The sequence below is a fragment of the Ahaetulla prasina genome, chromosome 6 (genome assembly GCF_028640845.1).
Source record: "Ahaetulla prasina isolate Xishuangbanna chromosome 6, ASM2864084v1, whole genome shotgun sequence".
NCBI classification, from domain to species: Eukaryota; Metazoa; Chordata; class Lepidosauria; order Squamata; family Colubridae; genus Ahaetulla; species Ahaetulla prasina.
Window position 1 is genome coordinate 28,894,364 of NC_080544.1, and position 27,979 is coordinate 28,922,342.

Sequence of the window (27,979 nt, forward strand, 5' to 3'; positions counted from 1 at the left end):
ACAGGCAAGTAAAAATACATATAAATACAGAGTAAAATATCCATTAAAAAACTTATTTGATGTAGCCAAATTATTAAAAGAACAATATATATAATAAAACCCATTAAAATCTAAATTTAAAAATCTAAAAATCTAATCCAGTCCTGCGCAAATGAATAGATGTGTTTTAAGCTCGCGGCGGAAGGTTCGGAGGTCCGGAAGTTGACGAAGTCCTGGGGGGAGTTCGTTCCAGAGGGTGGGAGCCCCCACCGAGAAGGCTCTTCCCCTGGGTGTCGCCAGACGGCACTGCCTAACCGACGGCACCCTGAGGAGTCCCTCTCTGTGAGAGCGCACGGGTCGGTGAGAGGTATTCGGTAGCAGCAGGCGGTCCCGTAAATCATGAATATTTTGGATATATATCATGTATATCATGTACATTTTGTATATAATATACAAATGGATGAAGACTATTGCTTGACATAGTGTAAGCCGCCCTGAGTCTTCGGAGAAGGGCGGGATATAAATGCAAATTAAAAAATAAAAATAAAAATGAATGGATGGCCTTTGTGTATCCTGGTGTGTGGCCTTTCCTTTTAGGGATTGAGTCTGCTGCATCTATCACCATATTTGCCTTCACTCGTAGATACCCTCCTTCTGTCTTCCTGCACTGTGCTATCTTAACCTTATGTGATCTCTTGATTTTTGTTTTCTATTTTATTTAATGTGATATTGCTGTCTTGATGAACTGAACACTATTTTTTTAAAAAAGTATTTACAGAGTAGTCCTCCTTTACTGACTGCCTTCGACCACAACCATTCACAGTTTTGACAGTGATTAAAAAGGTAGCTTAGCAACAACAGCACTTAGACTTATATACAGCTTCACAGTGCTTTACAGCCCTCTATAAGCGGTTTACAGAGTCAGCATATTGCCCCCAACAAACTGGCTCCTCATTTTACCGACCTCGGAAGGATGGAAGGCTGAGTCAACCCTGAGCCTGGTGAGATTTGAACTGCCAAACTGCTGGTAGCAGGCAGTCAGCAGAAGCAGCCTGCAGTACTACATTCTAACCACTGCAGCTCAGCAAGTGTCAGCAGAAGCAGCCTGCAGTACTACATTCTAACCACTGCAGCTCAGCAAGTGCCCATGTTTACTACTGATGCAGCATTTCGCCTCTTCTCAGTCACCTCTTTGCCATAACAGTAAAAAGGTAAAGGTAAAGGTTCCCCTCGCACATACATGCTAGTCATTGCCGACTCTAGGGGGCGGTGCTCATCTCCGTTTCAAAGCGAAGAGCCAGCACTGTACGAAGACGTCTCCGTGGTCATGTGGCCGGCATGACTCAACGCCAAAGGTGCACGGAACGCTGTTACCTTCCCACCAAAGGTGGTCCCTATTTTTTCTACTTGCATTTTTATGTGCTTTCAAAACTGCTAGGTTAGCAGAAGCTGGGACAAGTAACGGGAGCTCACCCCGTTACACGGCAGCACTAGGGATTCGAACTGCCGAACTGCCGACCTTTCAATCGACATGCTCAATGTCCTAGCCCCTGAGCCACCGCGTCCCTATACAGAACAGTTACGCCATAACAGTACGTAAGCATTATTCTGGGCCTGACCCAGTTTTTAATTTTCCTCTCCCGCCTCGCAGAACAGAAATATTGCCTAAACAAGCTGTCTTTTTCTTAGCTGCTTTTCTCTGCCTTTCAACACTTCCCTAAAAAGTGCTAAAGGGACGTTAACAAGCTTAGGTCTGTGACCTTAATTAGTTGATTAGAAGGCTATGCAGCTGCTGCCGGAAACTGACCAGACCGTAATCAATTTCATACTAAAGGCTTTTGCCTCCTAAACTGCTCATGGCTCATAACAAGTTTGCTAGGCAAGGAGCTTTGCTATTGCATTGTTTGTTTGTTTTTTATGTGTGTGGCTGGTTACTCTCTTGTAATCCCTTCCTCTCCAATGAATATAAGTACAAACTTTAATTCCCTTTCTCCTGATTATCTCAGCTCCAGAATGACACATTCCCGAGCCTGGAGGGAATGGTGGGAAATGGGCTATTAGATTTGCCCTTTTACTCAGCTTTTTCCTGAGTTCTGGAATTCTCTCCTGCTATTTAGGTTCACTCATCTGTTTAGCATCACATCTTATTGATGCTATAAAGCAAATGAAAGCTGAAGTAAAATTGGAAACATTATCACCATCGTGACTTTCATTTAGCAACTGTTTCACTAAAAACAAACCCAAAACCCTGAGTTGCTTGTCTCACTTGCATCGGCTAAACAAGAACAATACCTGTTATTTTGCATTTTTGAAATTGTAAATTTTAAAAGAATAGAGAAAAGGAGAAAAGATGTAAACAATCTGGCAGCCCAGGGGGAAATACTATAGCTATGCACAATAGCAGTGAGCCAAGGCAACAGGGCATTGCAAGCGATGCAGCTAATCATAGCTGGGGCTATATTGGAATGGAATTCTTGAAAAGATTCACTCTGAAGGACTCAAAGCAGCTTGACCAGAAAGCACTACTTTTGAATCATAGCTAGGAAGTGGGGGGGAGGGGGGGAACAGGGCCTACTTTTTCTGTGGGCTAGAAAATATATGGAGGAATATTATGTTATCCATCTCTGCTCTTCAGAAGAGAGCAGTAATCTGGAGATTAGCTAAACAAGATATACAAGTAAAGCCATATCAGAAATCTGTGGGTGAACCTATCTCAATGCCCTATTGTGGGCATTGCAACACAGGGTCCAAATTAAAAATGATCACAAATGGGAGGGAGGTCTCATTTCAGGAAATGCTGCCAAGTTCTAAATGTAAATACCGTGTTTCCCTGAAAATAAGACCTATCTTGATTTTTACATGTGCACCCAGTATAAGCCCTGGCTAAGACCTTGCCCCACTCCATTGCACCTGGTTGCACAAGAAGGGGTGAGGTGCACATATAAAAATCAAGCTAGGGTGGGGATGTGGGGTACAGCTGCCCCATGCGCCCCGCATCCACTTAGCTTAGAACAGTTGCAGCAAGGCCTCCCACACCCCGACACCTGCCTCAGCTAGCTGGCCCATTTCTTCTGCAGCTGCTTGCCACTGCTTGGACGCATCGCCCCTGGCCTCCCTTTCACTGTCGGAGGCCTTCAGGAAAAGCCTTTGCAGCTAAGAAATGAGCTCCAGATTGACATGTGCAGTGCCCCCCAAGCTCCGTTTCACCATCAGAAGCCTTTCTTTGCCACACAGGCTCCTGCTGGGCAGGGTTGTCGTGAGGTGAAACAGTGGAAGGCATCCCTCTAAAATAAGATCTAATGCCTCTTTTGGAGGAAAATATATATATATAAGATTGGGTCTTATTTATGGGGAAACATGGGTAGTGCTTTCTCATTTTGCTTCTATCATTTAATTTTTGTTTTAAAAAAAGAAACCCTGCTTCTTCTCACTGAGTAGGACCTATAAAGGGTCCAGCTGTGCCAACAGTAAAACTGTGTAAGGTTTAAGATTCAGTTCAGAAGCCCTTCAGAATGCAAAGAAGCATATATGCAGTGCCTGTCTGCCATTCATTTAAAAGCCCAAGAATGCCTGCATTGTCATTCCAGAAATTCTCTTCCAAAGTGATTCAGAACCATTTCATAGTCCTACCAAACAATAATATATTGTGTTGTTTTTCTAAGTGATGTGTCCATGTATATTTATATGTATGGCATGTTTGGGCTTAGAAACTAAGCAGGATCTTGTCAGATAAGTACTTGGGTGGGATTAGGTAAGTACTTGGGTGGGAGAAGATTAAAACTGTAAACTAAGTCAAGAAAAAAGGAGGAGGAGGAGGAGGAGGAGGAGAAGGAGGAGGAGGAGGAGGAGGAGGAAGGAAAAATGGCAAACTATTTCCATGCTTGTCAAGAAAAATATGTGGAGGCAATGTGATTGGATTCTACAGTTTCTGTATCGGATTTAGAACCCAAAAATGTATTGCCAAAGACTGGGTATGTTCAGTAACTATAAACTGCTGACACCATATAAATATAAAGCATAAAACAGCCCAGTGCACATATTCTAGAGAGAGAGAGAGAAAGAGAAGTTAAGTTCCCTGATAAAGGGCTCTAGCACAGGCACAAAAGTTTGGAAGAATAAACCTTTGGTCCCGACTAATATTGGATCCTGCGGAATGATACTTTAGAGGTGAAATGCCAGAGAGGAGAAGCAACATGGTGACTCAGAAAAGGAAGTGGCATATGTTTATCTGCTCTATATCTCCAAAAGAAGACACTGTTCTACAATCGTGAACATTGGTGTGTGTGTGTGTGTGTATGCATCTCTGAAAAACTGTCATCTCTCAAAAAGTCAGCAGAGACAGCTGTCAGGTTTCCAAGTGATGAAACCCATTCAAAAAAGAAATGTGCAAAGTCCATCTTCGAAAACAAAATTCTTTTATTTAGGTAGACATCAAATTGGCAAAGTTTGTTGTAATTCTGGATCTGACACAAACCAGAATTATACCACATAATATTTAGAAACATCCCCCAAAAGTCACATTCTCCAATAAACACTCAATCCACATTGTGCCCAGTGTCTTCATGCCACCTTCCTTTCTCACCAGGAGCAGCCTCTGTTCCCATGGGAAAGAAGGTCACCTAGCTAAAACTATCCTCACTGCCCTATTTCCCCAAAAATAAGACATCCTCTGATAATAAGCCTAATCGGGCTTTTGAGTGCATGTGCTAAAATAAGCCCTCCCCAAAAATATTTAAATGGAGAGCTGGAAATCAGGTAAGACAGCAAGAGGAGCCCCATCTTGCTCCACATCCCCCAAAATAATAAGATGTCCCCAAAAATAAGGTCACACGCTTATTTCGGAGTTCAAAAAATATAAGACAGTGCTTATTTTCAGGGAAACACGGTATCTATTCACTCCTCCCCCCCACTGTAAGAATGTGGCGAACCTGGAAAAAAAAAACCTTACATAGTAAAGAGAAAGTAAAGGAATAAATGAGTAAAATAGAGAGCTAAATAAAATGGCTACACATATGTCAATTTCAGGCTCTACAACAGCATCATAATTGAACTCCTGCTCCTTTTGTACGTAAATGTCAACATATGTATAGAAGACTTAGGACTTCAGTTATATCATATGCATCATGTTGCAGATTTTGATGCCAAGAGGCCTTTGGCTGCTGTCTGAGTTTGGTTGTTTTCTTGCAGACATTTCATTACCAAACTAGGTAACATCATCAGCACCAGTCAAACATTCTTTATTGATTTTTGGACACCGCTTCCCTCCTGCAAACATTGCTGGTGCTGGATTAGAAATAATATATAACAGTAAGATAAGCAAATGTAATAACAATCATCATGTTGTCAGTTGTTGTGATCTGTCAGCAGCCTATGGAGCTGGCAACTGAGTCAGACAGCGATGAGGCTGAGGTGGGGCCAGGGCCATCGGGGAGTGAGGTGTGGACTCCAGAGCCTCCAGAGACTGATAGTAGTGAGCCAGAGGAACAGGAGGAGCCTGTTCCTAATGCACACATGAGAAGAGCTGCCAGAAGACAAGAGCAGCTCAAGCACAGAGGACAACTCAGGAGGAGTGCCAAGAGATGATTGGCCCCTCCCATAAGGCTTAAAACAGACCAGCACTGGCGTTTCAGCTTTGCCGGAAAACAATGTTGTAGCTGAGTCTTCTGCTCCATCTTCTGCTTCGTATACATCTTTGTTTTTGTGGCTTCTGGACTTTTGCCAGGAAGGGCCTTTGGCAGTTTTCCTAACTGGACCAAGGTTTGTGAGATAACTGAGGAATTTGTATTGGGAGGCATTTGTTTTACTTTGAGTTGAACGACGCTGGGAATGAAGTAATTCGCAGCTGTTCGAATAAAGTTTGTTTTTCCACGGACTAAGTTTATTACTACTTATTTGGGCCTGGGTCACAACATCAGTATACAAGCAAAGGACTCTGGACTCTTTTTGCAAACATTAACAAGAAGTGATGAGGACAGAATTGTTTGTTTCTTCTGTAATACCCTCCATTTTGTCTGGTACATCTCAGCTGCTTGTTCCGCTTAACCTCTGCCCCAACTCTTTTCATGGTCTCGAACAACTAACTCAGGTGATCTTTCTGTCCAGGCAGGAATAGATGATAAGTGTTAGAAAGATCTGAGTTTGTTCTTTGGCTATGCCAAAGGAAGCCAATAGGTGAAGCGAATGCTGTTGTTCTTTCTGCTCTGATATGGTTCAGATTATAACTCCAGTGAGAAATTAGTTGTCAACCTGGGGCTCACATCATAGCCGTCTGCTTTGTGTTTGCCAGTAGGATGAAATATATGTATGCCACATCAAAATCTTATCTCCAGCTTTCATATGTAGAAGGAATAGGTTATCAAACTGGCGTTTTAGCTGAAGGACAAAAAACTGGCTCTTGAGCAACTAAAAGAAATGTTCAAAATATAAGAGGAATGAAAGGAAGGCATTTTTTTTTCTTCCAAAAAGCTGACATGTGAACTTGAAGTTCAGAAGTGTAATAGCAAGGTGGTTAGCTAAAAGGACAGCCTTAAAATGTTTCAGTTAAGTGACCGGAGAATTACGTGCATTTGTTATTAATACCAGGAGGAATAAGAAACTGAAACTAACTCGTGTGATAGATCAATGCTGTCTGAATGCGTTTAAGGCCATGATCCACCGTGGTAAAGCAAATCAGAACCAAAGTAGATGCTGTACTGAATATTCATTTGAAATTATAGAGTAGGTCTCTTATCAGCTCCATCCCCAATTTTCTTGAAGTGACAAGATTATTTTTAACCTTTTCCCAGCCACACCTCAAGTTTTACATCCAAAGAACTTGAATTATAAATGAAAAGATGTAAAACAGATGTGTCCAACCTGTAGTCGATGGGCCGCATTCAGCCTTAAACAGTGAATAATGTGGCTCCACAAGATAATACAAATATAAAAAAATTAAAGGAAATTTGTTATTTATGTAAATCAACTATATTATGTATTTTATATGCAGCCCAAGAAATTTCTCTTCACTCAAAAGTGACCCAGGCAAGACCAAGGTTTGGATGTACCTAGCATAGAGATTCAATCAAATCTAAAAGACCAGCCCTTTAATTTGAATTGCAAAAAAGGGGGGGCAGGCCTCTCTCACTCTCCCCTCCTCCTCCCACGCACCCAGAAATTCAACTATTGTACATTGTATGCCAGGGCTGTCAAACTCAAGGCCCATGGGGCCGTTCTGGTCTACCCAGTGTAAAGAAGAAAGATTGGGCCAGTGTGGCTTCGGCCCAGTCTACCCAATGCAAAGGGGAAACATGCCAGCAGTTTGGGGAGTGGACTCAAGGTGGCCATGCCACCCAGTTGGCCATACCCACCCAGTCGGCCATGCCTGGCCGGTCCTCCGAGGTCAACCACAGCCCTGATACGGTCCTCAGTGAAATTGAGTTCGACATCCCTGTTCTATGCCAATGTTTCCCAACCTTAGCAAAGTTAAAATGTTTGGACTTTTATGCTCAGAACTCTGAGAATTGAAGTCCACACATATTAAAATTGCTGAGGTTGAAAAACAGTATTATGCTACGGAATCCTTGTTGGTTTCTGTAATTGCTTGCTTGCTTGCAGATATTATGTTACCTGACTAGCTAACATCATCAGTGTGATGATGATGTTGCAATTATGTTTTTACCTATCTGGGAAATGAAATATCTGCAAACAAACAAACAACCTCAGAAACCAACAAGGATCCTCCGTTAAACCTTATGCTGTGTGTGTGACTCTATCATCTACCTACCTACCTACCTACCTACCTACCTACCTACCTACCTACCTACCTACCTACCTACCTACCTACCTACCTACCTATCTATCTATCTATCTATCTATCTATCTATCTATCTATCTATCTATCTATCTATCTATCTCAATCATCAGAGGTCAGTGTAGCACCTGGCAATGATAGATTTAATGTTGTATCTTCTCAAAATTGTATTTCACTTACAGCTGCACCTTCCCTGCTTTCTGTTTCAGGCACAATCTTGGTAGACAGCATGTTGATCAAAGGAACAGCAGGAGGACCTGATCCCACTATTGAACTCACATTAAAGGATAACACAGACTACTGGGTCATTTTAGATCCTATCAACCAGAGACTTTATCTTAACAGCACTGGACGAGTTCTGGACAGAGACGTAAGTTGGTTTCTCCATCACTCATGAACTCGAGTCTTCTTTTATATTAAACATCTAGTTCAGGATTTATTTATTTTTTAAGTGAGTAATGAAAATGGGAAATGCACATTTATGTCGTAAGCTTTTTTTTTTTTACTATGAAAGAAATTCCATTGATCTCTTCTAAATATGTTAAATTGTAGCCTTAGTAGATGTCCCAAGTAGTGGATGTATCAAGCAGATTTATATATTCTTGGTCATATTCAAATTGGTATAATTTTTTATCAAATGGCATAAATGACTTGAGTCATGCAGTGGACTAGACCTTAAGCTTTAATTACAAATGAGAGTGTCGCAAATCATTCCAAGTCACAAATAAGCAAACTGACTCTTAGTTGTGCATTTAATTAATATACTAAGAATTGGGTAACCATATTGATGCAAGCTGTATATATATTTTTTGTTAGTTTTACCACTTGAGCTTTTATATGAAAAGCAAATAAGCCAATGATTTCAATTTAGTAAGCTAATAACAAATATTTAAGGGGGTTGTGGCTATGTCTGCCTTAATGGTTGGATTTCAAAGCATTGAAATAAGGCAGGGGTGAAATGCTCCCGGTTCGGACCGGACTGCCCAATCCAGTAGCAATCGCGGCGGGTGGTTAAGAGAACCGGTAACAAAAATCCCTGTCTCCCCCACATGCCCAGCTGAGCCATGCGATCATCAGAGGGTTTTTTTTAACTTTTAAAAGCATTTTTTTTGGCTGAAAAAATGCTTTTAAAAGTAAAAGAAAGCCTCTGATGATCGCGCAGCTCAGCTGAGATCGTCATAGGCTTTTAAAAGCATTTTTACAACCTTTTCAGCCAAAGAGATTGTAGAAAAAATGCTTTTAAAAGTAAAAAAAAAAGTTGGCCATGCCCACCCATTCACATTAAGCCCCCCAGCCATGCCCACAGAACCAGTAGTAACAAATTTTACATTTCACCACCAAAATAAGGGTAGAGCAACCTTCAAAGGCCTGATTACATCCTGTCAGAGCTCCACTCAAATCCTCATTTGGATATTGTTATCCAAATACTATTATCATTTTAATGTAAATGTTAAAGGGACAAGTTAGCTCTTGAGAAAGGTAGCAACTGTTCTGGTATATACTAGGAGAAAAGTTTATAATCAATCATAAAATGTTTTTAGGGCAGTTGTTAAAAGTTTTGCTCTGTTCCTTAAACTTCTTACATTTTTAAGAGCATCCAATTTATTAGCTGTTAATATTCTGAGCATCTGCATTTAATAATATTAACAGTAATAATAGAGTTAAGAAAGACAGAGTACATATTAAGAGTGGTGGGAAGACCATAGAAATAAAATTACTATGATGGAATGTGTATGTCAAGGTTCCGACAGATGCCCTAATTAACTCATGAGTCTCTAGCCAAGTTTCAAAAGAAATCCAGTTATTTATTAGGAGCAGCATGTTGGCATCTACTCGAGTGAGATCTACTCTGCCGCAGGTAAGTTACGGCTCAACTTTGACCCTGTTTCCCCCCTCCTCTCAGTCTGTGTCATAAATCACATTCTCCAAGAAGCAGTTCCGTGGGCTGTAAACGGTTTTGGTAATCTGAGATTCAACATTGGAAGAAGGTATGGACGGAATGTGCTCCTCCCTTGCTGCCCATGGCAATTCAAGAGCAGACTAGAAATGCTTTTTGAGTTGACAGTGTAGTTGAATGAGAAGTAGAAGGGAATGTTGGTAATAGCACCACAGCTTCTCAGGGAAGAGGCAACATACTCCAGAGAGTGGCCCATAGCAAGAAACTACGTATCCAGAACTGGATAGTAGTAAGAGGAATAGGTTCAAGGTAGTCATACTCTAGAACAGGGGTGTCCAAACTTGGCCCCTTGAAGAGGGGTGGACTTCAACTCCCAGAATTCCCCAGCCAGCATGAGCTATAAATATGAGCAAGTTGCTGGCTGGGGAATTCTGGGAGCTGAAGTCCACCACTCTTCAAGGGGCCAAGTTTGGACATCCCTGCTCTAGAACCATGATGGCGAACCTATGGCACGCATGCCAGAGGTGGCACGCAGAGACCTCTCTGTGGGCACGCACTCCATCACCTGTTGCTCTTCCGGTTTCCAGAGTGCACAAGCGCACCAGCCATTTGGTCTTCACAGGTGCCAGAGCACCAGAAAACAGCTTGAAAACGGCCAAAGACTAGGCCATTTCCAGGCCTTTTTCAGGCCGTTTTCAGGCTGTTTTCAGGCAGTTTTCATGATCATTTTCAGGCCATTTTTGGGCCGTTTTCTGGGCTGTTTTCCAACCATTTTCCAGCAGTTTTTCAGGCCATTTTCAGGACCATTTTCAGACCATTTTCAGGCAGTTTTCAGGGCCATTTTTAGTGTGATTTTTGGGCTGTTTTCAGGCAGTTTTCCTGATCATTTTCAGGCCATTTTTGGGCTGTTTTCTGGCCATTTTCCAGCAATTTTTCAGGCCATTTTCAGGCAGTTTTTCAGGCAGTTTTCAGGGCCACTTTCAGGCAGTTTTCAGGGCCATTTTCAGGGCAATTTTTGGGCTGTTTTCAGGCAGTTTTCCTGATCATTTTCAGGCCATTTTTCAGGCCGTTTTCTGGGCTGTTTTCTGGCCATTTTCCAGCAGTTTTTCAGGCAGTTTTCAGGGCCATTTTCAGGGCGATTTTTGGGCTGTTTTCAGGCAGTTTTCCTGATCATTTTCAGGCCATTTTTCGGGCCGTTTTCTGGGCTGTTTTCCGGCCATTTTCCAGCAGTTTTTCAGGCAGTTTTCAGGACCACTTTCAGGCAGTTTTCAGGGCCATTTTCAGGGCGATTTTTGGGCTGTTTTCAGGCAGTTTTCCTGATCATTTTCAGGCCATTTTTCGGGCCGTTTTCTGGGCCATTTTCAGGCCATTTTTCAGGCAGTTTTCAGGCCATTTTCAGGCAGTGCCATTTTGGGGTGTTTTCAGGCAGTTTTCCTGATCATTTTCAGGCCATTTTTCAGGCCATTTTCTGGCCTGTTTTCTGGCCATTTTCCAGAAGTTTTTCAGGCCATTTTTCAGGCAGTTTTCAGGCCATTTTCAGTGCCATTTTGGGGTGTTTTCAGGCAGTTTTCCTGATCATTTTCAGGCCGTTTTTCAGGCCGTTTTCTGGGCTGTTTTCCGGCCATTTCCCAGCAGTTTTTCAGGTAGTTTTCAGGACCACTTTCAGGCAGTTTTCAGGGCCATTTTCAGGGCGATTTTTGGGCTGTTTTCAGGCAGTTTTCCTGATCATTTTCAGGCCGTTTTTCGGGCCGTTTTCTGGGCTGTTTTCTGGCCATTTTCAGGCAGTTTTTCAGGCAGTTTTCAGGGCCATTTTCAGGGCGATTTTTGGACTGTTTTCAGGCAGTTTTCCTGATCATTTTCAGGCCATTTTTCGGGCCGTTTTCTGGGCTGTTTTCCGGCCATTTCCCAGCAGTTTTTCAGGTAGTTTTCAGGACCACTTTCAGGCAGTTTTCAGGGCCATTTTTGGGTGTTTTCAGGCAGTTTTCCTGATCATTTTCAGGTCGTTTTTCAGGCCGTTTTCCAGCCTGTTTTCTGGCCATTTTCAGGCAGTTTTCAGAGGTATTTTCAGGCCCATTTTTTGGGCTGTTTTCAGGCCATTTTTTGAAACAGCCTGGAAAACAGCCCAGAAAATGGCCCAGAAAGCAGCCTAAAAAATGCTGAAAAATGGCCAAAAACCAGGCATGCACACACCAGCCAGCTGGTCTTTGGGTTTCTGGTGCTCCAGTGCGCACACATGCATGCACGTTCCAGTTTGGGCACTTGGTGCCAAAAAGGTTTGCTATCACTGCTCTAGAATGTTCCTAGATATACTGTATCTATTGGGTTAGAATGTTATAACTTTAGTCTAGCAAGATTCCACCTATTAGGTACAAGCAAATAAAGATCTAGACTCCAGTGGAACTCACTGTCATTTCTGGGGCTTAAGCCTGACATCTGCTGAGGTTGTTGCTTCTGTTTTAGAAGTGATACTGTTTTGTGGATTGATTGACATATTTCCAACAGTGTTTATTTATTTATTTATTTATTTATTTATTTATTTATTTATTTATTTATTTATTTATTTATTTATTTATTTATTTATTTACATTTATATCCCGCCCTTCTCCGAAGACTCAGGGCGGCTTACAGTGTGTAAGGCAATAGTCTCATTCTATTTGTATATTTACAAAGTCAACTTATTGCCCCCCCAACAATATGGGTCCTCATGTTGCTCATGTATCTATTGATACATGTGTTACGTATCAATAATGTGATTAATTACGTATCAATTACGTATCAATACATGTGTTACGTATACATGATACGTGTTGCTCATGTATCTATTGATACATGATACATGTGAAGAGTTACCCTTAATCAGTTTCTCACCTCAAAATAATGAAAACCATGAATTCAGTTTCCACCATTTGTGACTGAAAGAGGCTCTAGTAGAAAGAGAAAGAGTTGAGAATATATGTGGTTCCAGGGCACTATTTCCGCCCCCTAGTCTAAGGTATAAAAATAAAGTAACCTGATTATAAATGACATAAATGCGATGCATCTTTGAAGGATCCTCATCAACGGTTGTTGTATGAGTGAACAATAGTTTCCAAATGTAGGATTTCATTTGTGTCTAATTTTTGTGAACAGCCTGTAATACAACTTTTTAGAATTATTTTATTTGATAGTCATAAATGCAAGTAGTAAGTATATTGTGACTTCTGTATAGCTGTAATAATATTATCGACATCATAAATTCATGATATAAAAAGTAAATCTATCAATTACAAGGCAAGATCAATTTTACTAAGGAGAAAAAAAAAGAATTAGGTCTATTATGTCCACTATCTATTCAAGCATATTATTCTTAGGTAATTTTCATTTCATTAGGTAGCCAGGATTAATCAACACATGTTGAAATTGTAGAGCTCTGGACCTTGAATCTATTGTACAGCAAATTAAGAAGTTCCCAAGAATACAAGGTTGATCAATATTACATTGTTGTTTGTATGATATAAGAAAATCCATTTAGAAATTGAGTTGAAATGTGAAAACATAAACTTTCCCATAAGCTTGAAAGCAAGCATTATTTGTACTAAACAATTTTAACAGCATCCAACTCATTAGCTATTAATATTCTGAACATTTAATAAAATTTAATACAATTAACAGCAGTAGTGGAGTTAAGAAGGTAATGGTACGTATTAATAATGGTGGGAAGACTCAAATAACATAACAGAAAAATAAGAATAGTTGTTGCTGTATCCCAGAAGCTTAAAGAAAAAGAACAGCTGTCGATTTCTCATTTGCCTTATAAATGAAATAATTTTGTTTTTGTTTACCATACCTTGATTGCAATTTGGTTGAGCTGCTGATGGCCAAATAAATGTGCTTGAATGAGGGTAATCTTGCCACAGACAGCTAATTAGCAGTACCTCTTATAAGAGATATGTTTGCAAATCATAAACTCATACTGTGCACAGAATAAATTGTACTGGAGGTGATTCTGTGAAACGTTTGTAAAAAAATTGCTTGTAGTACAAATGTTTGCTTCTTCAGCCTCATCAGTGCCTTTTACTCATATTATTTATATGAGTTTCCATGGGAAATGTTCACCTATATGCCTGGTATGCATGCTGCACCTGTGCAATGACATCTCTTTAGCTGTTTCTGGACTTAACATAACATAACAAAACATAATTAGTCAGTACTAGTGTAATACAGGTCCTTGAGTTATGACCATTTGTTCAGCAACTATGTCGTGTCCCACTCCCCCTCCGACGACCGGGTCTAGGAAGTCCGTATCAAGCGTGGCCATGAAACCTCTGCAACTTTGCCAAATTCCTTCCAGGTTTCTCAGGGCAGGCAGGAGTCCAAGTTGTGACTTCAGCAAACTAGATGAGACTTTGCTTGACTCAAGATTGGAATGCCACAAGCAGGTCCTTTATATAGGCTGTGGGGTGTGGCTCCATGACTCAGCATTATCCAGGCCTGCCCCTCCCTTCCTTCTGCTGGCGTCGCCTCTCAGATCTCCGGAAGCGAGGATCCTCCCACTGTGAATTCTCCTCAGCTGGATCTGCTGTCAGTAATTCTAGCACATGGCTGGCTCCCTGCTCACATGCTGTAGCAGTGAGATTTGTTTGTTCATTCCTGACATCCTGTCCGGGCATGGGGCCAGGGCCGGGGGCTGGAGACATGACAGGCCGTTCATCTTCATTATCAGACTCCAAGTCTGATAACAGGCCCAGGTGTAGGTGGGAGGGGCCCGGCTGAGGAGAGGAGGGAGGACAAGGCACAACAAACTATTTAAAGTTACAGTAGTCCTCAATGAATGTACTTATGTCTAGCCATTGGAGCACCCCTGCAAGTGATCAAAATGTGAAGATTTGGCAGGTTCCCTACACTTACAACCACAGGGGCATTTCAACTCCCTCACCCAGGAGTGAAATCCAGCAGGTTCTGGAGAACCAGTAGCGGAAATTTTGAGTAGTTTGGAGAACTGGCAAATACCACCTCTGGCTGGCCCCAGAGTGGGGAGGGAATGGAGATTTTGCAATATCCTTCCCCCAGGAGTAGGGAGGGAATGGACATTTTGCAGTATCCTTCACCTGCTACGCCCACCAAGCTACACCCACCAAGCTACGCCATGCCCACCAAGCCATGCCCACAGAACCGACAATAAAAAAATTTGGATTTCACCACTGTCCCTGCCCACTATAATGGTATGTGGGAAAGATGTTTGGAGACTGGATAAAGAGATGCTGACCAATGATAAGAGACAATATAGTCCATGATAGTGGGCAGGGCAGGAGACTCAGAAGAGACCCTCTCTAGTTTCTAGACCTGTGAAAGAGAAGGAGGATTGTACTTTCTATCTTGCAAAAAGTCTATCAGTGGAACATTACAATAAAGTAGAATTACTCATCTGATTGTATTATCTATCTAATGTCAGGGTTCCAAGGAACACCCCCAATGAAAGCTCTGAGGGTTGAGGTTCCTCAAAGTTCCAATTTATTAGAGATGTCATGTTGGCATAGCTGGGAAAACCCGAAACTGAAAGCTTCCAGGTTTTCCACCCCCAGTTGACAGTTCACAGCCCTGCCCCACATCCACAAGTTCATCACATTGTCAGATCGACTCTTCACACTCAATTGGATACAATCTTCAGGCAGTCTCCATCAGACGCAGGATGTCCTTGAATACAGAATGTTGTTATGACTAACTTTCTACCACTCCAACAACAACCCCCTCCCAACTTCCTCAGCTAAAATATGTGGCAGTTAAGAAGCATAAAGAAAATTGCCTTCCAAAACTGACATCTGCTTTGTCCTGCAATTGTGATATACATTTAACCCCTTCATTTCTGCCCTTTTGGCTCCCTATACCCCAGGGCCCCTGCCACCCTACATTTTGCCATTCTCAGCTGACTTTACTGCCCTCTTGCTCCCGCTGCTGACCAAGCATGGCTGGCCTGACCCCTTGCCATGCTGTTGTTAACCACATGAGCCTTTTCCCCCTCAAGATCATTCTTGGTTCAGCATCTGCCTTGTGAAGGACCAGGCCAGCTAACCCTGTAATATTGGCAGATAAATACAAATCTTCCTAGAAAATGGTGATCCAAAAGTTTCTGTGGTTTGTCCAGTGATGCCATCTTAACTTTACAGTCAGATCAGACTAGATTAGGGCAGTGGTGGGATTCAAGTAATTTAACAACCGGTTCTCTGCCCTACGTAATGATTTCTTCCAACAACCAGTTTGCCAAACTGCTCAGACAGTTAACCAGTTCTCCCGAAGTGGTGCAAACTGGCTGAATCCCACCACTGGATTAGGGGTGTCAAACTCCAGACCTGGAGTCTAAGCACCACAGGGTGCTTATGTCTGGCCATGAAGCCACCCTGAAAACAGCAAAGGGCCAGGCCACGATGCCTTCTGCCAGCAAAAACAGAGTCAGGAGCACTGCGTGCAGCCCTCCCCTGGGCTCGGTTTTCATTGGCAGAGGGCTGCAGGAGGCCATTGCAGTTAAAATGGGGCCCATTTTCACTGGCAGAGGGCTAGGAAAACAAACTAAAAACAAAACAAAAGGAGAAATGTTTCCCCTTTTCCATTTGAGCATATAAGAAGGGACAGGAAAGGAGAAAGGAAAGAGGAAAGACAAAGAAAAAATGGAAAGATGGGAAGGAAGAAAAAAGGAGAATGAAGAGAAGAGGAAGGAAGGAAGGAAGGAAGGAAGGAAGGAAGGAAGGAAGGAAGGAAGGAAGGAAGGAAGGAAGGAAGGAGATTATAATGAGAGTGAGGGAGGACTTGAGGTGCCCCCGACACAAGAACCATCGAGCTGGCCATGCCCACCTGGGCCATGCCCTCCCCCCAAGGACAAACACAACCCTAATGTGGCTCTCAATGAAATCAAGTTCTAGTCTGAAGTTCTGAAGTTCTGAAATCTAGTCACTCCTGGATCAATACTTAGATCGATACAAGGCAAAGAATCTTGAATCCAGAAGGTCAAGCAAAAATTGCTGTTTTCTCTCATAATATAATTGCAAATAACCAAATTTTAGTGTCGAAACCAGCATTGTGTTTATATCATATCACAGTTCTCAAATTATTGAATGGTCTCCCTACAGCTGTCCTGCATGCAGGAAAATGTAGAAAAACCTTATATGAAACCCAATATGATATGGGTACAATAGAATCAGCAGCCCCATGTTCTTCTCTTTTGCCGGTTCTACAAGGACGTTTAACACAGTTGTGTGCTCTTCCTTCATTTAAATTTCTGGTGCGCTTTGATAATTTTGCCTTTAACTGATAAGCCATCGAGATAAATTTATTGCTCTAAAGGCAGCAAAATTTTGCTAGATTACGTATAAGCTTCACCCATAAATAGTTGCCAGTAGTTCTTGTTGTTAGGGGATAGTTTTGTGTGTTTCTTTTTTTTTTTTATGTACATTTATTGGTTAATGAGCAAAATTAGGTTTCTCCCTGTTCTGTCAGCCCAGGCCAGGCACTCGCATCAACTGTGGGAACAAGACAGGGTGAAGGTCAGCTGGGGTGGCACAGTGCAGGACAGCAGGAGCCTCAGAATGCAGGGTAACAAAGGTACCAAGACAAAGTTTTTTGCTGTGCTGCTGGTCTGGTCTGGACCAGGTTTGGGTTGCTAGGGCTGCTGAGGTACTGCTGAGGTACTCAGAGGTACCCAGAGCCCTGGCATGTGAAGAAGTCCTTAAGTGGCAGCATAGCAAGCAGCTCCAGAATTGCGAGGCTCTGCGACTGCTTGCTGCCTATAAGGAAGGAGACAGAGATGGGGAGTGCATATAAAGTTGGGGAGATACCGGGGGTCGGTTTGCATTGCGCCCACATGTGTGCGCACTGGCTTTGCTCATGCACACATGCTCTTCTGCGCATGTGCAGATCAACTTTGATGACATCCAGGTCACTGGGCGGGGCCTCCAGCCAGTTTTACTGCCCGTTCCTGCGAACTGGTCCGAACTGGGGGCAACCCACACTGGGAAATACATGTAGTTACTTCTGAGTATTTCTCTATTTGTTGTTTGCCTATAGACAGAACTCTTGACAGACTAAAACAACTGTTTGCATAACTAGTAGATAAGGGTGTCAACTCGCGGCCCGCGGGTTTGCGTCACACCTGGCCATGCCCACATCCGGTTTAGCGAAGAGGAAAAAAGTCGCGCTACATCACGCGACGATGCGAGTTTGAAACCCCTGTCCTAGATACATTTTGTGAACTGCTGGTGGAAGAGGCTTCTTTTCTCTCTTCCGACATACCAGGAAATTCCAAGCTCTACTGTCTTTTTGCTTTCTGGGAAAGAGTCCATCCTTCCTGCAGCTCTAGATTACATTTCACCACAGGCAGGGGGGTTGGACTAGATGACCTGCAAGGTCTCTTCCAACTCTGTTAATCTGAAGGCAGTTGCAAACTACTTCTGATAATAAACTCTGATCAGGTGTTTTGCAACCCCAAGGCAGTGATGAGAATAACCAAATTTCCATTGATTCAAAAAGGCAGGAAGAAAAAAAAAGCCTGGAATTTAAACTCTGGGGCAGACAATCTTTTGTTCCTGTGTAGGAAGAATTTTCTGGATGCATAATTGTATCAGTTCTTATTGTCAGGAAAGCAACTGCTTTGGTCTTGTTGTGTCTTTGAATTCCTGCTGTAAGCCAGTTTCATAATGTAATAAAGTATCTGTATAATTGAGCTTTTTTTTAATGTGCCTGGCAAAAACACTCTGATGACAATGCCCATATGTTTTCATATCGTGTTTCTTCCCTTTCTGCCAACTTCACAAAAAATGTTATCTCCTCCCTGTGTAATGCTATGGTGATACTTCAGCTCATAAATGCTTGTTCTTTTGTTTTCGGCTGGAAAAAACAACAACCCTCTAGGACATTTCAAAATACATAAAAAACCCCTAGTATTTTATTACACTTAGGGTGTGAACAGATATATTCAAGAGTTTCTCCATCTGACAGCATAATCTGTACAGTTCTATTCTCTCCAGAAAAGCAGCCACATTGTATATTTGTACACCACAATCAAAGGAACTACTAAAGCAATTCAAAACAGTTTCTGCCCTCTGGCCACGCCTGCAGCTTCTGTCTGCTGTTCAATCATTTCCCTTATTTCATTATCTTTCTTTGGGTTTAGGGGCCCCAGGACATATATTTTATTTTTCAGTGATCTGATGAAGCCCTGAAGCATCTAGGTTTTGAAGCAAAGCTCCATCCCGCTGATTTCTTATTTTATTTTATTAATCTATTTTTTAAAAGAACTTTATTGAATGTTTTTAGAAGAAAAGCTTTTAAAATTTTTCACTATTCATCTTTATTTCAAAAGCAAACCCGCACATTTCAATTTGATTTGAACATTGTGTTCAGTGTCGGTGAGAAATTAAAACTAAATGCACTATAAGAGAATGTGCTTTCTTATGGAATGGTAGTTCAATAAATAACTGGAAAGCGAGAATAAAATAAATTTAAAAATTTTAAGGAAGAGTTTCAAAATAATCAGGGTAAGTCTGATTAAGCCAATAAATTCCAGTTTCACTCTTTAGAAACTTAGTCAGCCTAAACATCTAAGAATGAGATATTTGGATTCAAGAATTATCTCAATGAAATGCAGTGTATCATTTGGAAGCAACAAACAGATTATCATTTTTATTCATCCATTCATTCAACAAATGCGTATGGCTGCTCATTTATCACTAGAACTCTAGACAGTAAACAGAATAATAAAAACAACAATAATAATAAAACAACAATTAAGAGAATCACATTGAGGCAGTATAGGAAATAACTTACAAATATATCTCATACACTCAACACTTGGCTCCTTTAAAAGTACCTGGGTGAAAAGTCACATCTACAACAGCCTTCTGGAATTTAAATCTTGGGGGGAAGAGGAAGGGAGAATGCCACAAGTACCACAACATGAAAGGCAGACTTTCAAGGTCCCACTAAGTGACATGCTTCACCAAAGAGGCCTGAGTATGCTCTCTCTGCTAGGTCTAGCAAGATGGGCAGAAAATATACACTAGTGGACAAAATTGTGGAAACCTTCTGGGAAAAGTGTATTTTTGAGGTTTGATGGCTAATAACACCAGGTGGTTTCTTTTTTGGGGAGTTTCAAGATAATCATATTCCACTGCTGGAATGGCCTGGGCCCAGACCTTAACCCAATTGAAAATCTATGGAGTCGACTAAAGAAACTTGTTAGTCAGAAGTGACCCAGTTAATAGAAGCAATCATTCAATCTTGGTTTCACATGATCACAGCTGCAGAACTAAAAGACTTGGCTCACTCCATGGGAAGATGTTGTAAGGCTAAAGGTTACACAATTAAGTATTAACTGACATGATGATCATTTTTGTAAATCTCATTTTTTTCTACATGTTTCACTTTTCTTCTTTATACTGTAACTGCTAGCAAATACTTCATAAAAGCTATTGCATTACATTCTTGATTAAATTATCTTTCCATTGATATATAATTTTATGGTACTACTGCCCAAAAAAGTGATGTAATTAGCTACTTTTAGAAAATACACTATTTAGAAAATAGAAAAGGGATGCGGTGTGGCTCAGGGGCTAAGGCGCCAAGACACTTCCAATTTTACGCGGGAGAAAACCCGAATAACCAAAGACCTACATACAAACACCCGCGAAAACCTCAGAAAACAAATATATATATATATATATATATATATATATATATATATATATATATATATATATATGTAGTTTTTGGTCGGGCTCAGCGTAAAATTGGAAGTGTCTTGGCGGCGTTTGACGAAGTCTCATTCGTCATCTTCAGGCTTCAGCTTCGTGCTTCGTGAAGCCTGAAGATAACGAATGAGACTTTGTCGAAACGTCGCCAAGACACTTCCAATTTTACGCGGGAGAAAACCCGAATAACCAAAGACCTACATACAAACACCCGCGAAAACCTCAGAATATATATATATATATATATATATATATATATATATATATATATATATATATATATATATATATATATATATATGCTTCTGGGAGCAATGTGTGATCGCAGCTGTTTCTTCCTTTAACTTAAAAGGAAGAAACAGCCGCATCACATCTCGTTCCCAGAAGCAGTTGAAGCCTGAAGATAACGAATGAGACTTCGTCGAAACGTCGCCAAGACACTTCCAATTTTACACGGGAGAAAACCCGAACAACCAAAGACCTATATACAAACACCCGTGAAAACCTCAGAAAACAAATATATATATATATATATATATATATAATTATAATATATAATTTATATATATATATAAATTAAATAATGGAAGAAAAACCTTTACATTGACATCTATCTTGGTTTGAATTTGTGATGCTAAAGTTGTCAGTGTCACGACAACCATGACCTGGATGACTCAGAACCTCCATATACAATTGTCAATGTTGATAAAAAATCTTTATGAATTCATCGTAAAGCTATAACTGTAATTGCTATTTCTTTCTGTCTCAACAAACCTGAAAATAAAGTTAAAAACTTACTTGATTGCACAGATTTATAATCCTGGCTGACTGTTGAATCACAGTTAACATGATCTAGGACAGAGAAGAGGAAATGGCCTAATTCACACATTTGGCTAAGTTGTGGTGTGTCTTTGTTATAAACCAGGAGAGGAGATAATTTTAAACTTTACTAGAAGATTACAAAATCCAAAACTTCTCAGTTAAAAAAAAATAGTTAGACTGCCATCATTGGCACTGATATAGCCTTGTAACGCTTCCTAATCTATCTAGTTGGGAAATTCTTCACTTTTCTATCAGTCATGATCTATGGATCTATGCCTAAACATAGATTTTAATAAATTGGTTCCCACTCCTGAAATGCAAGAGGCGGTTGTGCAACCAAGCATTTTTTCATGCAGGGATGTTTTTAATGAGGAATGCCACCAAATATTTGGCTACAAAAAGAGTTTGCTCAGAAATATAGCGAAACAAGAAAAGGCAACAACCACAGGATTCCAAATACTATAAGCCTTCCATGTGGACCATAAGGGGCATTTATTAAAGCATGAGGAAGTTGAATATTGGCAAACATCCACCAAGCACTAACTATTCTTTCTGTACAAATCAGAGGTGGGTTTCAGCAGGTCCTGGAGAACCGGGAGCGGAAATTTTGAGTAGTTTGGAGAACCAGTATATACCACCTCTGACTGTCCCTACCCCCATCTGTTCTCTGCCTCCCGAGTCCCAGATGATTAGGAGGGAATGGAGATTTTACAGTAACCTTCCCCTGCCATGCCCACCAAGCCATGCCCACAGAACCAGAAGTAAAAAAAAAAAATGAATCTCACCACTGGAACAAATGCCCATGATAGCATGATTTTCCCACCAGTATTGGATACAAACCTCCAATGAATTTCACAGCTGCCTAGAAAACAGCTCAACAACACAGTAAAAAAATGATATGGCTAAGGAGTGTGAATGCTCATCTCAAACTAAATGAATACCAGTACACCATAGATAATCACAAGGAGCAACTAGAACAAACCATGACCCCAAAACTCACAAAAATGCTGACAACCACCATCAAGAGTACCCATGTAAGACAAGCTGGAGATAGGAAAACTAAACTGTAAATCAAATCGGTCAACTTAAACCCTAAAATATCCTTCAGAAAGGTATTGTAGGAGATGGCAGGTCTCAGTTATAACCTAGACAATGCTAATCAGTTAGAATGTTTGCAGCATTTAAAACTACAGGGTATGCGACAGAGACTCAAGAAAACGTAAGGCAAACAATCATACCCCAGACCAAAAGAACACAGAAAAGGCACCAATGATGTTACCTAGGTGGGTAATGAAACATCTGTAAGACAACAAGCAAGCTCAGGTTACAACAAGGACTCCATACTTCAACCCTGAGCTATATATATTCTATTCTATTGGAATGAATTGGAATCATCTTCTATGGAGATGCTGGATTTTGTCATCATGATTATTTGGATTGAAATCTTGGATGTGCTAGTTCTATATGGTTATCTCTATAAAAAATTTGGAAGGATGAATAATAACGCCAGACTTTATGACCTTTAGGTGTGATTTCAATGTAGGCATTTTGCTTGGGGAACTTGTCAATTTTTCTTCCTCAACTGCTTTGCCCTCAACTTCCAACAGAAGTCTCTACGGCAGGGATGTCCAAACTTGGTCCCTTAAGAGTGGTAGACTTCAACTCCCAGAATTCCCCAGCCAGCATGAGCTATAAATATGAGCAAGTTGCTGGCTGGGGAATACTGGGAGTTGAAGTCCATGACTCTTCAGGGGGCCAAGTTTGGACATCCCTGCTCTATGGCTATCTCCGTTTCTTTCAAAACCTGGAATCCATTTTCCTTTGACAACTGCAAGATGTTGGTCTCATTTGCTCTCTCTTTGCCAGTTTTCTCTGTGATAGTGTACTAATAACTGACTTTAGATCTCTGAAACTATATTTATATTTTATGTTTTACATTCATATATTGTATATGTCGTATACATCTTATACATATGTTGTATACGTTGAATGTTGTAGTATATGATCTGGGGATGGATTTTTCTTTTGGGGGTTATTGTATGTTTTAATGTAACAGTTTGAGTTGTGTGACCTAATGTCAATAAATAAACTACAAGTCCGTGCCAATGTTGTAGAGCAATTTTGCTAACCAGCGGCAGTATTGGAATTTTGACTGGTTTCCAAGCTGTAGCAAAAATGAAAATTGATGGCTTTAACTTATAGATTCTAAAGTTTTTTTTTTAGGCCATCTTACATCACTTTTCTTATCAGATTTGTCCTCCAACACAACCAAAATTCATCTTTAAAAAAAAAAAAAGTATGAACCCTTTTATTTGATAGAATGGTTCATGGTTTGGATGACTATATTACATTTTTGGGCAAAAACACCCATTTTTCTTCCCCAAATAATAAGCAGAAATAGTTCAGAGTTAGAAAAGCTATGGTGTTTCACTTGATATTTTCAGCATCTCATTTAGAAGTCTTCTGACTTCTGGAACAAAATGATTGAAGAACCGTTCCTGAAAAAAAGTGTTGACATAGACCGTATCGTTTGTGAATCCATGCTGGCAGTTGATGCATAATGCCTTTTAACACTTCTGAATAATGTGACTTGCCAACAGTGACTGACATTAATCTATGCAATGGGGTGGCATTTGCACAAAGTAACAATGTGATCCATTTCATGCCTATCTACATCCTGTTGATTTTTTTACATCTAAATGCCGGAATGTTCTTGAGAACCTAATGTTCGAAGAAAACATCTCTTTTGCATTGTAAATTTTGACAGTATGATGCCTTCATCATTGATGAGTTTGTTTCAGCTTTTCCTGTAAGGCAGGATCTCGTCCCTTGCTCCTCCATATTCAAAGGTTTATTGACAAAGGGTTTGTCCATTTATAAAATTACCAAAGCCACATGTCATTAGCTTTAAAACTTATTTTCACATGATCAGTTTATTTTTGTGCACTCTAATGCTTAACATTTTTGCATTTTCATCAAGTGTTTCACCTGGATGCATTTTTTTTTTCCTTCTGACAATTTCAGCTTTTTATCTGGTGCATTTCTCTCATAAAGAAACCTACCTTTTGTTAAGTTTTACAAAAAAAACAACAACACCTGTTTGTTCCTTAGCACAGTGGTCCCCAGCTTGGGTGGCTTGGTAGTCCAGCTGGGAAGGAAGTGAAAGGGGAACCAGGCCATAGGAGTGGTGGGCTGACATGTCCGCGTGCATCTCCACTCACACAAGAAAGAACTAAAAGCTTTTGCAAAGGGATGGAAGGCTTGAAGCAGTGTGAGACATCTACCCTATTTCATCCATTTGCAAAAGCTTTTGGTGTGGAGAAGAGAAACCTTTGGGGGCGCAGTTTCATGCTCCCTCAAACTCATCAAGGCTTCCAATACTCCAAAAGCCGATCAGATGTCTGGCGCAGGCAGCCTCGGTGAGTCAGCGAAGCTGAGCAGGGCACATTTGTCCCACTCAACCTCTGCTCTCGCCGCTCCACTTTTGGAACATCGGAGGCCTGAGACTTGGTGGCCCAATGGGTGGTGGGGGAGAGGGGAACCAGGCCACGTGATTGGCAGGTCGGCACGCATGCACATGCGTGCAGCTCCACTCACACAAGCGAGAAAAGAAGCCTTTGGGGAACTGCTTGCACGAGTGGAGCTGTGTGCACACATCAGCCTGCCTCTCACATGGCCCAGTTCCGAATAGGCCATGGACCAATAGTGGGCTGTGGCCCGGGAATTGGGGATCCCTGCATTAGCGCCATAATCTTTATACATATGTAATAGATAGTTGTGATCTAATCTACTCTGTTTATTGCTTTACACTGAAATTTACTTTCTTTTTTTCACAAACACCCACCCCCATCCCTTAAAGCTATGATTTGTTAAGTGTATATTCACACAAAACAACATAAACAATGCTAGAGGTAATCTTTGACTTAAGAACTATTTGTTTAGTGAGCATCTCAAGTTAGAACAGCACTGGAAAAAAAGTGACTTATTACTGTTTTTCACGCTTAATGATCATTGTAATATCCCCATAGTCATGATAACTGGCATTTATTACCTCATATGATCCAATGAAAGATAAACACTGTTTTGGATTCAGCAACCTTCTGACATGTTTTTCTTGCCCCAATTTTTCAGCCTAGCCTACAATATTGGGCTTTCCCAAAATGTCCTATTCAATATAGTGACCAAACGTCCCGCTTTTGGCAGGACAGTCCTGCTTTTTAATAATTTGTCCCACGTCCTGCGGCATTTCAAAAAAGTCCCGTATTTTTTTTTCACTCCCATTCTGAAAATGGGAAGTGGCAACGCAAGAGGAGGAGCAGGAGGCAGAGAAGGGGGAGTGGGGGAGAAGGGGGTGCGAGATTGCCCGCTGCCTGGAAGAGCCAAGAGGAGAGCCAAAGAGAGCCGAGCCTGCCTGGAAGAGCCGAGAAGCAGCAGCCTCTCCTCCTCCTTCAGCCAGGTGGCGAGACTCAGCACGCATGCGCATCCCCCGCCCCCCCGTCAATGGTGTCCCGCTTTGCCATCGCTGAAATCTGGTCACTTTACTATTCAAATAATAATCAGGTCTTAACTCTGCTTAGGTTTTTTCGACCCCTTTAATTCCTATAGTATTTAGCATCAATGGATGTAAGGAAAGTTTGCCTTCTGATATAATTAATATTTGATGAAACAGAAGATAGATTTATCTCACTTATATTATTTAAAAATAGACCTGGCTGTATTTGAATTTATTATTTTACAGTTAGTTAAAGGCAAAGTGTGATCATGACATTTATCTGGATTTAGCCTACAGCTTCTGAACTATTGTAGCAATTACTTTATATTAAAATACATTATATATGTATATAATATCAGATGTACTGCAATGCTTACATCTGTTGTTCAGGCACATAACCAGATACCAAGTGTGACTTTAATGGATTAACTACAGGTAGCCCTTGATTTCCAACGGTTCTTTTAATGACCATTTGAAGTTATGGTATTGAAAAATGGTATGAAAAAAGTGATTTATGACTATTTTTCACACATACGACCATTACAACATCCCTATGGTCATATGATCAAAATTCAGACGCTTGGCAAGTGACTGATATTTATGATGATTGCAGTGTCCCACATTATCTAATACCTGCAATGATTTACTTGACAACGAACAAGAAAGTTCGTAAAAAGAGGCAAAACTCAATAAATGTCTCGCTTAGCAATAGAGTTTTCGGGATCCGTTGTGGTTGTAAGTCGAGGACTACCTGTAAATATACAGATCTGGGATCAAGCCCAATGAACTAAATTAGCTTTATTCCTCATGATGGAATTAGAGAATTGCATCCTACAATATTTTGCAGGTGGCACGCGGAGCCATATCTGTGGGCATGCGAGGGTTCCTCTAGCTCAGTTCCAGTGTGCACCGGCCAGCTGATTTTCAGGCCTTCTGGGTCCACTGGAAGTTGGGAAACGGCCATTTCCAGCCTCTGGAAGGGTGGGGGAGACTGTTTTCATCCTCCCCAGGCTCCAAGTAAGCCTCTTGAGCCTGGGGAGGGTGAAAAATGGGCCTACCGGATCCACCGGTAACCTTTATGCCGTTGCATGCCAAAAGTGAGGGGAGAGTGGGGGAATGTGTGTACATGCATGCACGGGGGGCATTGAATTATGGGTGTAGGCACACACATAGGGGACATGGTGGCTCAGGGGCTAGAACAATGAGCTTGTCGATTGAAAGGTCGGCAGCTCGGCGGTTTGAATCCCTAGGGCTGCCACGTAATGGGGTGAGCTCCCATTACTTGTCCCAGCTTCTGCCAACCTAGCAGTTTCGAAAGCACGTAAAAATGCAAGTAGAAAACATAGGGACCACCTTTGGTGGGAAGGTAACAGCGTTCCGTGCACCTTTGGCATTGAGTCATGCTGGCCACATGACCATGGAGATGTGTTCAGACAGCGCTGGCTCTTTGGCTTTGAAATGGAGATGAGCACCGCCCCCTAGAGTCGGCAACGACTAGCACGTATGTGCGAGGGGAACCTTTACCTTTACTTAGGCACAAACATGAGCAACCTCCGCCCCCCGCATTCCTCCCGCTTTTGGCACATGACAGCAAGGTTAGCCATCACTGTTATAGATACTTGGAAAATACTTAAATGTACTTATAGTTTTGTTTTTTTCTCTCTTTTGCAGCCACCAGTGTCCATTCAGTCTATTGTAGTCCAAGTCCAATGCATTAATCGAAAAGTAGGAACTATTATCAACCATGAAGTTCGGATCGTGGTGAGGGATAGAAATGATAACTCTCCCCAGTTCCAGCAAGAACAGTACTATGTCACAGTGAACGAGGTGAGTTTTTTTTAAAATTCATATTGTTACTACTATTTATTTTCATTTTTCTGATAGAGTAGAACTTAGAACGTAATGCGTTTCCACACAGCAACTTTTATTTCCTTAAGTAACATGCTCAGTTTAAGGTTACTTACTCATTTCCATTCGATTTGGAAAAAACTTGCTCCAGGCAGAATCCTCAAATTAAATAAACAAGTAAATCCAAACCTACCCATGCAGAGTATATTGCCATAATTATATAAAATAATGCAATGAAAAAGAACTCTGAACAATCTAAGAGCAAGACGAAAATGAAATGTGATGAAATCTTGATTTAACAGACTATTTGGGAAGAAAGAGGTATCAAACACGAATATTGGTTAAATCTGAATTTACATAATTGCATTACGTATCATTTGCATCGTTATTTGATTTACATCATTGGTGGCAATGTATGCCATTTGCTTAACAAATGG

The 27,979-nt window shown here is 41.1% G+C and overlaps 1 protein-coding gene across 1 annotated transcript in view; it reads left to right on the top strand.

The window, feature by feature from the left end:
* The window catches only part of PCDH15 (protocadherin related 15), a 474,186-nt gene that overhangs the window by 92,714 nt on the left and 353,493 nt on the right, over nucleotides 1-27,979 (top strand). The window contains exons 4-5 of the mRNA XM_058188831.1: nucleotides 7,978-8,138; nucleotides 27,366-27,521. Of these exons, the coding sequence (XP_058044814.1) occupies nucleotides 7,978-8,138; nucleotides 27,366-27,521 (317 nt within the window). The remainder of the gene's footprint in view (nucleotides 1-7,977; nucleotides 8,139-27,365; nucleotides 27,522-27,979) is intronic.